The sequence below is a fragment of the Palaemon carinicauda genome, chromosome 9, assembly GCF_036898095.1.
Source record: "Palaemon carinicauda isolate YSFRI2023 chromosome 9, ASM3689809v2, whole genome shotgun sequence".
Taxonomy (NCBI): Eukaryota; Metazoa; Arthropoda; class Malacostraca; order Decapoda; family Palaemonidae; genus Palaemon; species Palaemon carinicauda.
This window is the reverse complement of record NC_090733.1, coordinates 149,879,942-149,894,855: the sequence shown is the minus strand read 5'-3', so window position 1 is coordinate 149,894,855 and position 14,914 is coordinate 149,879,942. Positions and strand designations below refer to the sequence as shown.

At 38.1% G+C, this 14,914-nt stretch overlaps 2 protein-coding genes across 3 annotated transcripts in view; one reads left to right on the top strand and one right to left on the bottom strand.

Annotated features, from left to right (window-relative positions):
- LOC137647270 (uncharacterized protein C3orf38 homolog) overlaps nt 1-14,482 on the top strand; it is a 70,754-nt gene extending 56,272 nt beyond the window's left edge. Inside the window, exon 4 of the mRNA XM_068380667.1 lies at nt 4,335-14,482. Coding sequence (XP_068236768.1) covers nt 4,335-5,120 — 786 coding nt within the window. The 3' untranslated portion in view covers nt 5,121-14,482. The remainder of the gene's footprint in view (nt 1-4,334) is intronic.
- Nucleotides 13,649-14,914, bottom strand: part of LOC137647272 (heat shock protein Hsp-16.1/Hsp-16.11-like) — a 57,610-nt gene continuing 56,344 nt past the window's right edge. For both annotated transcript variants that reach the window (XM_068380669.1, XM_068380668.1), the window contains exon 4: nt 13,649-14,726. In XM_068380669.1, coding sequence (XP_068236770.1) covers nt 14,512-14,726 — 215 coding nt within the window. In that variant the 3' untranslated portion in view covers nt 13,649-14,511. The remainder of the gene's footprint in view (nt 14,727-14,914) is intronic.

The following is a 14,914-nucleotide window of genomic DNA, read 5'->3' as shown; positions in this document are numbered from 1 at the left end:
TCGTAAGGTGGGGAAAATGTCGTAACGAGGGGACGAAAAAACATCGTATTCCACACCGTAACGTGAAAAAATCGTAAGCTGGGGACTCCGTATCCCAGGGGTCTACTGTATATACATATAATCAGCGCTCAAGCTCCTCTCCACCCAAGCTAGGACCAAGGAGGGCCAGGCAATGGCTGCTGATGACTCAGCAGATAGACCTATAGTCTCCCCAAAACCTTAGCTTACAAGGATGGTTGGGTTGCAGTGACCAGAGGAACTAATGAGTTTGAGTGGGACTCAAACCCCAGTCCGGTGTTCACCAGTCAGGGACATTACCACATCAGCCAACCCACACTTGGCAAAAGCTCCAGGGTCATCTCTCTTCTCGAGAACGATTAGTTCCAGGAGGAAGACTATTGTTGCGATCTCTTCAATGGCAACTGAATTCATCATGGTTGCAACACTTCGATAATCCCCAGTGATGACTCTAGGAGCAGAAGCCAAAGAAGATCTAGAGTGGTGGTTAGAGGCTGCAAACTTGAAGAAAGGAGTCCTATTATCAGTCCCTCCTCTGGAGTTTTATGTGTTCACAGATACTTCACATGATATCAGGAGTGTAGTTAAACCAGAACCGTTGAGACCACATCATCGTTCTATAGCTAAGGGCGACCTGGCTGACCCTACAGCAAATAACGCCCTATTCTCCAATGCCGCTTGATGATGTTGATGTGCAATAACACCTCCGTAGTGGCCTACATTATCAAACAAGAAGGTAAGATGTCACATAAATTTTGCCACCTAGTAGTCATGGCGCTCGAGTGGGTGAAAGAACACTCAATATCCCTAACAGCCAGCTTCATTCTGGAAAAGAAGAATGTGGTGGCAGACAAGCTAAGCCTTAAGACATATATAATAGGCTCAGAATAGTCTTTATGTCCTCAGATAGCGAGGGGATACTGACTTTGTTGGGTTCCCTATCAATAGACCTATTTGCCACATCCCTCAACAACAACACTGGTCTATTGCTCACCAGTCCAGGACCCAGAAGCAGTATTTGAGGATGTGTTCCAGCATCAATGGGATGGTCTAGAAACCTGCATCTTTCCTCTGTTCTGTGTTCCAAGAAGGTTACTGAACAAGAAATCCCACCTACTGTAATGCCTAGGGAACCAGAAACTTGAACCAGGTTCCTTCCCTGCCCACAGCCAATACAGTATTAGGATGTTCCTGAGAAAGAGGAGGTCTAACACTGGAGGCTAATAACATTAGATTGACCACCTGAATACATAGCTAGTGGAGATGTATCTAGACTAACCTTGGTAGGGAAGGAGGGAAAAAGGGAGACCAATATCCTGAAGAGGCTGTTTCAATTGTTCAGAGATTGGACCACGACAAATCTACTACCTCCTCTTGCACTTTATTGGCCATTCCCTACTTGTGGTAAGTTCGGGTATGCACCTATTAGTACTAGGAGCCATTGAACCTGTGATCTTCACCTAAAGATGGGAGAGTTTGATATACACGATTTCTCTGTACTTTATATGAGTTTCTTTGTTGACACTGAGAGGCAGGCATTTTAGTTGTCGTCTCTCTCCTCCCTGATGTAGTTTATTTAATTCTTGTGATCTTTATAATCATTGACTCTACTTCTGACTGGGAGAACAGATAGGGGTAATTCACCAAATCAGAGTTTCTCAGACTTAATGCAACCTCAGTGGGCAGTTGTTCTGAGCATCTGGCCCATATTGCGTCACGTCATTTTAAGACACTGTTCCCCCATAGAGGAATGGTTTGATGTAATAGAAATTCTAGTGATTTTGACCCTGCTTGTGGTAATTCTTCAAATCGATGTCGTAGGGCATTATGATTCTTAAGAACTTTCGTATTCGCATAGCTTGATATTGCTCTAGACCAATGGTCAAGCCATGACCAGGTTTGGATTGTAGACATAGGTGCTGTTTCCATGTTCATCATTTCTGAGCCCCAAAAAACGGACAGGAGTGCAGATACGTCCTCTATCTGGGCAGATTGAACTAGACTAGTCAAGTTCTCTGGAACCGGTAGTGGACTATGAAAGGCCCCAGAGGCCACAAATAAATTTCTCTGCTCAGACAGAGCCAGAGGTGGTAAACCTGGGTACCTGTTGGCTTTAAAAGAATTCTCATGTTAAATAGTTTTAGTCTTTAGTTTGCCTTGAGAGTTCTAGTATGTATTTGAGTTCAGGCTTCCATGCTTGCGTCTGAATCCTGTCTCCCGTTTTTTCCTCTGATAGGTTTGTTTAGGGGAGACTCCACTAGTCATATTCTCTAATTGATAGATGAGGTTCCTAATCCTCATAACTTGAGTTGTCTTGGAAACCGACATAGAGGTTCCAAGAGGCATAGCTCCGTTGGGTTGGCTTACAGCGGTGCCCTCTTGGTGTGGGGCCGAAGTACTGTATGGGCTTCCTTTCCCAGATTCGGTTTATTACATGAGAAAGATTTTTGTACTGGGAGGCCTCTGCATCGTTTATGATGCGGGCCTTCTCTACGCTTCTTAGTAAGGTTGACTCCTAAGTCAGACTGGGGTTCCGTTATTGAAGCAGGGTAGGTGACTTTTTATCCTTTACCTCTCAAGGATCGTGAAGGGAAATCCCCTGAACAGAGGACCATTCCGTGCTTATCATTTACGCCAAGGGGGCACTGTTTGGGCCACCCCCTGGACTTTATACAGAGGATGTCTCAACCTTATTGGGTTGCAGGGAAAAGTTCTCACTCACTAAACTTTTAGTGTGTGAGTTGTAAACTTATCTTGCGTGTAAAGAAATTTCCTCAGGTGCAGAAAAGTTGGCGCGTATGGTAACGTCATCACATGCGGAAATTGCAGCGCATACAGCTTAGTTTGGCTGATCGATGATCCAGACTGAACCATGGAAAGCGGTAGTTCCCGTTATTATCCTACTCTACTTCCCTACTCTAAGGAGGGTAAATTAAATGGAACGCATAGTTTTGGGAAGCTTTGTGGTGTGGACGCAGCTGATGTGGTCTGCCCACCCTTACCATAAGCCTCTAAAGAGTTCTGAAGATTGTAGAGGAAATCTGAGCTTAGGACCCCTATTGTTATTAGGCAAACTTAGTTTGTGAGAATGTGTTGAGGATTACAAACTTTCCTCTTCAAACGCTGTTGCTTCGTGAATTGGGTAGAAAGCTGTCTCAACTTTTAGTCCCTACAACAAGAATGTCTCTCTGAACAAGCCTCTTCATTGTCCATAATCATGGTTGATGTGCTGGGACCTGGTTCAAGGCATGAATCTTTTAACAAGGGCCGGCTCAAGGTCTCGCTGTGTGTAGTCAACACTATTCTGGATATTGTGTGTCGCCTATTGTAGTTAGTTTCAGGATATCACAACATGGAAAAACTAAAGGAAGGTTCTCACTGCATAGAAGGAGAGTCTTCTCTTAATTCCCGTTAGGAGGAGATGAAATAAAGTAAAAATCTCACAAAGTTTCTTGCGGCGAGAAAAATATCTCTCCCATTGAGAGGAAGTCCATTCCCTACAGTACTAACATTGTGATTCCCTTGAATATCTTGTTTAGGCTAGAGGTACAAAGGATGTGTCTATGTCTGCCCAGTTTGTAAGAATGCCACAATAGTTGCTGTCCTGTCCTGAACGAGAATGTCAATAAAAAGATTTACTAGACATAAGCTCTCACTTGTAACTCACAGATAATGAATAATAACTCAAGTGACCATTAAGGAAGAAAAAACATAAGTCAAGAGCACTAAACACTACAAGGGTAGGCAAGATGAATGCAAAAGGCTTGATCGTAGAGAAGAAGCGAGAGCACAACCTCTTCCCTTTGCAGCCAGCAATGTTATGGGAAGACTAAGTGAGCAAGAGTCCTCTTACTCCATGTGCATGTGCTATGGTTGCCCAGCAACGAAGCATGGTGCAATTAAACCAAATTTTTTAGTGGCTGGTCGTAGAAAACATGACTAGCAGTAACCCATGTAAATTACTAGGAAGTTTGTAATTGCGTAAGATAAGAAAGAAGGCTTTCCTATATTATGTTTCACTTGTTATTTATTTGTTGGTTTGCTTGTTTTCAATAGCCATTTAAGTGATGGGATTACTTTAACTAATGGTGTTTGAAAACATTGATATAAAGGCAGTAAGAATGTTTTGCATTTGAAGCAAGAATTTCTTTCTACATCTTTTCATAGCATTAGTTATGCCTCATCCTTGTTGTGTTTTTGTTGTATTCAGGTATATGTTCATTTGGTTGTGTATTTTCAACAAAGTTTGAAATTAATGGGTTTGTTCACTTTCTCTTACATTCAAGTTTATTTGGTTGTTTTATTTTTCTTTCTAGTGCCAACAAGTTCAGAACAAATCAATCCCAAATCCTCCCCTTGCAAAAAGAAGGGCGTCAGACCCATCAAGTTCCAGTAATGAGGTTAAAGAAGTTAGTAGCCATCAAAGTGAAGACACTTACACCGAGGGAAGAGTCAGTGCAAAACGTAGGTTACACCGTGAGGGTCCAGCTGGTCGCAGCTTGTCAGAAAGCAGTTCAACTATTTGTCTGGCAGACAGTCCAGTCAAAGTATTGTGCAGGACACAATGTGATAATGTGAATATAGTGCCTTCTAGTACTTTGATAACAAAAACAGTGAGGTCTGACAAATTTTCTAAGGATTTTTGCGAGTGGTATTATACAATGATGAATCGCCTTCAGCCAGAGTGTGCTCATCATAGTGGTGATAATTTTGGGGAGAAAGTCTTCTTCAACAATAGTTCTGTGGATGTGTTTCTTATAGGTCAAGTTAGTGAAGAAAAGCATTCACAGGGATCAGCCAATAATTTCAGTCTTCTCAGTGATGTTTGTAGACAATTTCGACTTCTTTTTAGTCCAAATTTAGAGAGTGGTACTCAAGCACAAAAGTCTGCTCATGGAATGGTAAAAATTCTTTCTTGTGGCACTTTGTTTCAAAGTGGATCATTTATTGGTATATTTGAACAAGAGTTTGGACTTTTGATTTGTCCAGTTGATAGAGTATGGAAAATAATGTACACTAAAGTCAACCTCAAGCAGACTGGGACAGAACAGCCATTACCAAGTTTACCCCAGTGTCAGGTATTTGAAATTGAAGATGTTTAACCAATGGAAAATATCTTAAGGTAAAAATCTGAATATTTTGGATGGTCTGTATGAACTAAGTGTTATATATTTTATAAATTTTATATTTTTGTCCGAAATTTTCGGTGTGATAAAATGAATCCAGGCTTGTTCATTACTTAATGAAGATAATGTCATTCAAGATATTGTAATGGAAGTCCATGAATTATATACTAGATTGTAAGTAAGAATACTCAAGTCAGTATAGAATCGTGTGTCAACTCAACTGATACAAAATTCGTTTTGAGTTGAACTGACAGAGTAGTTTATAATTACAGTGTTGTCATTTTTGTTTTGTGAATAAAGTTTCTTTTCCTTTATTAGTTTAGGCTTCATTCGAATTGTGTAAATGGTTTGCATTTTCTACTTAAAGTTTTTGCATATTGCATCCTCATAATCTTATATAAAGTTTAAATTTTTATTTTACATAATCATTCATTTTCACGATTTTTTATACACTACTTAGTTATCTTTGTAAAAATGAATTTAATTCATTCATTATCATATATTATGTACTTAATCGAGTTTTCCTTGTAAAAATTAATCTTTTCTTTACTGTAACAATATTTTCATTGTCCATATTTTTTTAGCTTTTTTTAATTGTTAAGTACATACTCATTCTGAAATATCAGCAATCTGTCTGTCTTTCATACCAAATACTTTTAAAACTTTGCACCAATATTCTGATGCTTTGAAATTAAGTAATTATTTAGAAATACTGTATTCAAAATATCTAAATGATACTAACTGAATACAGTAGTTCCAGATATGTTAAAAAAATGCTATGTACAAACATCAAGTGAATGCGGTCATTACTTTGAAGTAAATAGAAATGTAGTCATGCTTTGATTTAAGTCACTGTTAGTTATAAAAAACAAAATCCTGTCCAGTGCTGGTTACTTGATTTAACTGAAAACAACAAAGAAGTGTTGTATCAGTGCCCCTGAACGACAGGTTGATGCCACACAACATGACTGTTTAAAATTCTAACCATGTGTTTTTTGTTATTGATCGTGTAATTGTGTGAAGATAGAAATGACTGATTAATATTACATTAACTCTTATATAAAGCTCAGTTTCTATAACCAAATGTTGGAATGTGCATTTCTATACCTTTGTTAAATCGTATGACCTGACTTAGACTTGTATGTTTTGAAAGTTTTCTTTTCGATGATTATGAAAAATCATATCATTGTTATGATTATGAGGTAGCTTAACCATTCAAACTGCATCTGAATCTTGAATGTGTTCTTATTGATTGGAAAATAATTGAATTTATCATAACCTTTAATTTTTTTGAAATAACCAACCCCTAAATTTCAGATTTATAGTACAGATATTTACTTCTTCAGATGTGACTTATTGGTCTAGTTAAACTACTTTATAATGAAAAAATAAATTTGACCTCTTGAAACTTAGCTACTAAATGTGCATAAATTAAGAGGAAAAAAATCTGATAGATTATCTAATATCAATTTGTGTCAAAAGACTTATCATTCTTTGTTGGCTGAAATTAGGAATTTCATAAAACTTTTATCACAACCTAGGCAATTTAGAAAATTGTGATAGGTCATTTCACCTTTTATTTGTTTTGCTGTTAATTGCTTGAATTTTACTGTTTTGCTACAGTAATTCGCTAATTTCTCTTAAGCTTTCTTGGTTGTACCAGAGTAGTATCATCAGTGCACCTTATGTTGTATTTATGCGTTATATTACTGAATGATTTTTTTTTATACTTTCAACCCACAGCTACTCTTACTTTTTAGCTTTCCCTTAAACCTCAGTTCCTGATTCCTTTCTTCCATTTTGTTATTTGAAATATGAACTTTTCATTCATATAGAAAATGCATGCTTTTCCCTTATTATTGAAAATGCTGGGTTTTCCTCCAATGGCCTCTCAGTCCCTGGTTATCTTATGGCCTTAATTCATACATCTAATCTTAAGCTTCCATCCATTATTGATGGTATTTAGCCAAGAAAGTTATAAACCTTAGCAGAAAAGTTGTAATCAAACTGCTTTTTTTCTCGCAATCATGTACACCACCAAAGAACTGATGGACAAATTTTTTTCTCAAATACAGCTGCTGTTTTATTGTATAACACTGTCTTAGTAGTTTCTTGGATCATAGAATTATCCCTGAAATACCAAAGTTCTCGTGATAAATTGAGTACTTTTAACCAACTTAAAGGAAAATGCCAATCAAATTAAAGTTGCAGAAGAGCAACATGCATTGCATTACTTACCTACCAATACAGTGTGTTAAATGCTGATCACCAAAATATACTGTACAGTATATGTATACTATTGAACTCATGAAGTGCATTACAATAGGATAGCCGAAAAAGGCTTTCACATTAAGGTGTAAGCAAGAAGTTACCCTTTTTGTTTTCATTTATGTTGGCCATTTTCTTTGGTTTACTAGTGTATAGTACAAATCTTCTTACTACCTTACTTGCTAAGTAAAGCCCCACAAGGATTAAGACATAATAGAGATGCCAGATTAGATTAAATATAGTATAGTCTCAGATTATCATAAGTCAGGGATCTAGCTCTAATTTGAGGATCTCATCCATCAGCTGGAGTCAGTTCTGTCAGTATCTGGATTTAATACTGCAATTAAATATTCCATTTTACATCGGGGTGCTGCCTTATTGTATTTGAATCCTTCAACCTTTATTTCTGCATTTTCACAACCTTTGGATTCCAGGGTGCAGACGTTTGCATCTGTGGTGTTCATTTTATACTCTTTCTCGTATGTTTGCATCTGCTCTCATTTAGGTTTCTATTTAAGGAAGATCATTGAAGTCCTTTTAAATCATTGATGACAATGAGTTGCTTTTGTGCCTTTGTAACAGTATTCCTGAAACTTTCAACCTTCACTTCCAAAGGTTTTTAGGCTTGGATTTCTCCATAAGGCTCATAGATTGGTTTTAAAACTGGTTTTGTGTTTCCCTATTCTGGTACCAATCTAGCACAACCAACTAATTTATTATTAATTCTTTGGCTTTAGGGACTTCTAGTCCTGGTTTTGTGCCTATGTCTGGAGTTTAAGCACGTACCTTTGGTAACTATTGTTTTGGTTAGAATTCCCCTTGTTAAAGCTACATCTACTATGCCTTTGTGAAGAATGAAATATGGAATCCTTTTACGCCTTTCTTTGCCCTTCTCCAGCCAAGTTGCTTTCCTAATACTGTACTGTACTCTTTTAATGTACACAACAGCTATGGAAACAATTAAAAAGTATCCTAGTTCTATAACCTCTACTGTATTAAGTATCTTCATTTCTTAGGAAGATATAAATTTCTCTCAACACATTAAAAAGATACATTCCTTCAATTCATCAAGGAAGAGTTTTATCATCCTTACATAGGTGTTAAACAATTGTTGCTGGACCTCAGAAAAGGCTACAGCTTTCCAGTTCTTCCTTCCGTGAAGACGATCATTGTTGCATCTCTTCAGAAATGGATGTGATTCTAACCCTTCTTTCATTAAGACAATTGTTGATGCATTTCAGAAATGGCTATGCCCTTCTAACCCTTCCTTAGGTTAAGACAACTGTCACTGCATCTCGTCAAAAACACTTATACCCTTCTAACCCCTCCTTCTGTTAAGAAAAGCTTTGCTGTATTTCCTAAGAAATAGCTATGCCCTTCAAACCCTTCCTCCAGTTAGGACAATTGTTGCTGCATTTCCTCAAAAACAGCTTTGTCTTTCTAATCCTACCTTCTGACAAGACAATTGTTGCTGGCTATACCCTTCTAACTCTTCATTTAAGACAATTGTTGCTGCATCTCCTCAGAAACGGTTATGCCCTTATAACCCTTCCTTTGTTAAGACAATCACTGCTGCATCTCCTCAAAAACAGTTATACACTTCTAATCTTTCCTTTTCTAAAGACAATCTTTGCTGCATCTCCTCGGAAACAGCTATGCCCTTCTAACCCTTCCTTCTGTTTAGACAATCATTCCTGCATCTCTTAAAAAATGGCTATGTCTTTCTAACCCTTCCCTCTGACAAGAGAATCATTGCTGCATCTCCTCAGAAGTGGCTATGCCCTTCTAACCATACCTTCTGTTAAGACAATCCTTGCTACATCTCAGAAATAGCTCTGTCTTTCTAACCCTGCCTTCTGTTAAGACAATCGTTGCTGAATCTCCTCAGAAGCGGCTATGCACTTCTAACCACTTCTTGAGACAATCACTGCGTCATCTTCTCAAATGCCTATGCCTTTTTAACCATTCCTTCCGTTAGGACAATGGTTGCTGCATCTCCTCAGAAACGGCTAATTCTTTATAACCCTTCCGTTGGGACAAACATTGCTGCATCTCAAATGGAGCTATGCCTTTCCAACCTTTCTTTCTGTTAGGACAAACATTGCTGCATCTCAAATACAGCTATGCCTTACTAACCCTTCCTTCTGTTAGGACAAACATTGCTGCATCTCAGATATGGCTATGCCTTTCTAACCCTTCCTTCTGTTGGGACAAACATTGCTGCATCTTAAATACAGCTGTGCCTATCTAACCCTTCCTTCCATTAGGACAAACATTGCTGCATCTCAGATATGGCTATGCCTTTCTGATCCTTCCTTCTGTTAGGACAAACATTGCTGCATCTCGGATACAGCCAAGCCTTCCTAACCATTCCTTCCGTTAGGACAAACATTATACAGTTATGCCTTTCTAACCCTTCCTTCCGTTAAGTCATATAAAGCTGCATCTCAGATACGGCTTTGCCTTTATAACCCTTTCTTTCATTAGGACAAACATTGCTTCCTCTCAGATATGGCTATACCTTTATAACCCTTCCTTCCGTTAGGACAAACGTTGCTGTATCTCGAAAACAGCTATAGCTTTCTAACCGTTTCTTCTGGCAACACAATGATTCCTGTATATCCTCAGAAACAGTTATGTCTTTCTAACCCTTCTTTCTGTTAGGACAAACATTGCTGCATCTTGGAAATGAATATGCCTTTCTAACCATTCCTCCTATTAATATGATCTTTGTTGTACCTTCTCAGAAATGGTTAGGCCATGCTAACCTTTTCTTCTGTTAAGAGAATTATTGCTGCATCTCCTCGGAAACATCTGTGCCTTTCTAACCCTTCCTTTTGTTAGGATAATCAGTGCTGCATCTTCTCTGAAATGGCAAGGCCTTTCTAATCCTTCCTTCCGTTATTACAATCATTGTGCATCTCCTCAGAAACCGCTATGTCTTTCTAACCCTTCTTTCTGTTAAGACAATCATTGCTGCATCTTGTCCGAAACAGCTATGACCTTCTAACCCTTTCTTCTGTTAAGATAATCACTTTTGTATCTTCTGGGAAATGGCTATGCCTTACTAACCCTTCCTTCTGTCGAGAAAATTATTGCTGCATCTTCTCAGAAACGGCTATGCCTTTCTAACCCTTCCTTCCGTCAGGAAGGAAGGGTTTTACAATCATTGCTACATCTTTTACAATCATTGCTACATCTCCTTGGAAATGATTATGCCTTTCTAACCCTTCCTTCTGTTAAGACATTTGTTGCTGCATCTCCTCAGATACAACCTTGCCTTTCTAACCCTTTCTTCTTTTACAATCATTGCTACATCTCCTTGGAAATGATTATGCCTTTCTAACCCTTCCTTCTGTTAAGACATTTGTTGCTGCATCTCCTCAGATACAACCTTGCCTTTCTAACCCTTTCTTCTTTTACAATCATTGCTACATCTCCTTGGAAATGATTATGCCTTTCTAACCCTTCCTTCCGGTAAGACAATCGTTGCTGCATCTCCTCAGAAACAGCTATGGCTATGCCTTTCTAACCCTTCCTTCCGTTAGGGCAATCGTTGCTTCATCGTCTCAGAAATGGCTATGACTTTCTAACGTTTCCTTCCATTAGGACAATCTTTGGTGCATCTCCTCAGAAACGGCTTTGCCTTTCTGACTCTTCCCTGTTTTAAGACATTTGTTGCTGCATCTCCTCAAATACAACCATGCCTTTCTAACCATTTCTTCCGTTAAGATAATCATTGCTACATATCAGAATTGGTTATGCCTTTCTAACCCTTCCTTCCGTTAAGGGCAATCGTTGCTTCATCTTCTTAGAAATGGCTATGGCTTTCTAACCTTTCCTTCCAACAGGACAATCTTTGGTGCTTCTCCTCAGAAACGGCTATGCCTTTCTAACCCTTCCTTATTTTAGGACATTTGTTGCTGCATCTCCTCAGATACAACTATGCCTTTCTAACCCTTTCTTCCATTAAGATAATCATTGCTACATCTCCTGGGAAATGGTTATGCCTTTCTAACCCTTCCTTCTGTTAAGACAATCATTGCTGCATCTCCTCAGAAATGGTATGTCCTTCCAACCATTCCGTTAGGAAAACTGTTGTTGCCTCCCCTCAGAAATGGTTATGCCTTTCTAACCCTTCCTACCTTTAGGCCAATCGTTGCTTCATTGTCTCAGAAATGGCTATGGGTTTCTAACCTTTCCTTCCATTAGGACAATCTTTGGTGCTTCTCCTCAGAAATGGTTTTGCCTTTCTAATGCTTCCATCTGATAAGACATCTGTTGTGGCATCTCCTCAGATATGGTTATGCCCTTCTAATCCCTCCTTCTGTTAAGATAATCATTGATGCATTTTAGAAACAACTATACCTTTCTAACCATTCCTTCTGTTAAGACATTTGTTGCTGCATCTCCCCAGAAACAGCTATGCGTTTCTAACGCCTCGTTCTGTTAAGATAATCGTTGCTGCATCTCCTTGGAAATTGCTATGCCTTTCTAACCCTTCTGTTAGGACAATCTTTGCTGCATCTCCTCAAAAATGGCTTTGTCCTTCTAACCCTTCCTTCTGTTAGGACAATCTTTGCTGCATCTCCTCAAAAATAGCTTTGTCCTTCTAACCCTTCTGTTAGGACAATTGTTGCTGCATCCCCTTAGAGACAGCTGTTCCTTTCTAACCCTTCCTTCCCTTAGGACAAGCGTTGCTGCATCTCAGAAAAGGCTGCCTTTCTAACCTGACATTCTATTAAGTCAGTTGTTGCTGCATCTCAAATCGTTGTGCCTTTCTAACACTTTGGTCCGTTAAAACTGAAGTTGCTGTATCTTCTTAGAAATGACCATGCCTTTCAAACCTTTCCTTCTGTAAGACAATCGTAGCTGTATCTCCTCAGAAATGGCAATGTCCTTCTAACTCTTCTTTATGTTAAGACATTTGTTGCTGCCTCTCCTCAGAAACAGCTCTGCCCTTTTATTCCTTCCTTCTGTTAAGACAATTGTTGTTGCATCTTTTCAGAAACGGCTCTGTGTTTCGAACCCTTCCTTCTGTTGCTGCTTCTCCTCGGAAAAGCTATGCCTTTCTAATCCTTCCCTCTGTTAAGACAATTGTTACTGCATCTTAGAAATGGCTATGCCCTTCTAATCCTTCCTTTAGTTCAGACAATCAATGCTGAATCTTCTCAGAAATGCCTACGCCTTTCTAACCCTTCCTTCCATTAGGACAATCGTTGCTGCATCTCCGCAGAAGCAGCTACACCTTTCTAATTTGTCCTTTTATTAAGACAATCAATACTGCATCTTCTCTCAGAAATGGCTATGCCTTTCTAACCCTTCCTTCTGTTAAGTCAATCATTGCTGCATCTCCTTAGATATGGCTATGCCCTTCTAACGGATGCTTCCCATTAAGACAATTGTCACTGCATCTCTGAGAAATGGTTATGCCTTTCTAAGCCTTCCTTAGGTTAAGAGAAACATTGCTGCCTTTCAGATACGGCTATGTCGTTCAACGCTTCCTTTTGTCAAGACAGTCATTGCTGCATCTCCTCAGAAAGTTATGCACTTCTAACCCTTCCTTCTGTCTATACATAAGGTGCTGCATTTCCTCAGAAACAGCTGCACCTTTCTGACCCTTCCTTATGTTAGGACAATCTTTGCTGCCTTTCCAGACTTTCCTTTCATCAAGTTTATTCAGGGTCTCCAATAAATTTCTTGGCAAAATTAACTTTTGGCTTCGTCTAAATTTGGCTGATTTTTAATACCACTGAGGAAGCTAAATTAGGTTTAGCCTGCTTCCTTTGCCTTATAGTTACATAAAAGAGGGAGGGGGTTGCCCCTGGGAACACTTTCCCCCCTTCAAGGACATTGAAATTTTTAAAATGGGATGATTGGCAACTGTAAAATCCTTGACTGTCATCCATCCTCTTCCTAATGAAAATCCTTAAGCTCTGACACTGGTCTTCATCAGGTGTGCCTTGATTGCATATATCCATTTACTCCAATTTCCACCTCTCATATCACCAAAATCTGACAATGATGAAACAGCTTAATAATTCTACTCTTCAACAAGGTTTTGGGCTCAATAGTTGGGTAAACTATAGGCAAAAGTTCTTTTTTTCTTTTGAAATTGCTGTAAAACCAGCCAATTTTAAATGGTTATAACAAATCCATCATTTGTCGAATATTAGAAAGTTATGAATGAGTATTGTGAGAAAATGAGCAACTTGCAGGAAAAACTACAAAACAAATGAATTCACTTTTTTTATTCAATGGACATATTTAAGTGACGAATTTCTATTTACAAAATTAAAATATACAAACTACTTTTTGATAAGCTCCCTATCAGTACTGTTTAACTTTTAAACTGGTAATCTTGACCTGCATTTATTAACTCATTACTATATTTACTGTGCAACATGGATTGTATTGGAATAGTTTTCTTTTATTCAAAAATTAAATGCCATAGCCTAGATACCATTTAACAGCCTTTGGACCACTCTTAATGTCGAGGGTCTGCAAGTTATTTTTAACTTCAAGTTTTCTACCTGTACAGTATGTATAAATACTTCATACAGAAATTTGTTCAGCCATATTCATTTTATGTTTGAATACAGCAATGGTAGATATATTTTTAATACACAACATACAGCAAAGCTTTTGATATTGGTTAGATATTTTGTGCTATTCAAGGAAAATTTGCATTTTAAAAGATTGCGTACTTCCCCTTAAATATAATTCTAATTTACTGTATTTTGGTAATATGCTACAGTAGCAATGATTCACAATAAGTCATTTTTTAAATTTAAATCCTCATTAAAAAGCTGCCATCATAAAAAAAAGAAAAAAAAAATTGTAAATGAGATGGAATCTTCAAGATGGTGCAAAAAAAAGTTTATTATGGACTAAATCTATATGTAAAAAAAGAAAAAAATGCTGGCATATGTAGAAAAATACAGTAGTGTGGGGCTTCTGTTAAAATTTTTTCCCAAATACATAGCAATTGCAAGCAATTCTGTTGAACTATATCATACAACTTTTATTGAGCAAAGCTGTATACCATGCTCTTTGAATCCCTCATAGTTATAACTAATATCTGTCAATTTAGAGTACATTATTCTCTTTCAATATTGATAGTTTTTGGAGCATTTGGTGGTTCTGGGAGTAGCTGGGGAGCTTCAACTGTAAGGATGCCATCTTGAGATAAGGTGGACTCCAAGGCATCTAAGTTAACACATTCAGGAATTTCGTACTGAAGAGATACTTGCCGGGATGACTTCGATGTCTCTGTCACCTCTTCCATAGAACCAGTAACTGTTAGCGTTTTTCCTGTAACAAGATTAGCACGCTTGAAAATAGTACACATGTTTTGAACCTTCAAAACAAGGAGTACTACAAATTTATTACCTATCTGATAACATTGTAATACTCTATAGGTACTATAACACTCCTTTGCAGGTTGCAAAATATTCTAAAGGTATTTAATGAGAAAGTATATACTGTACTGAAGGTACAAT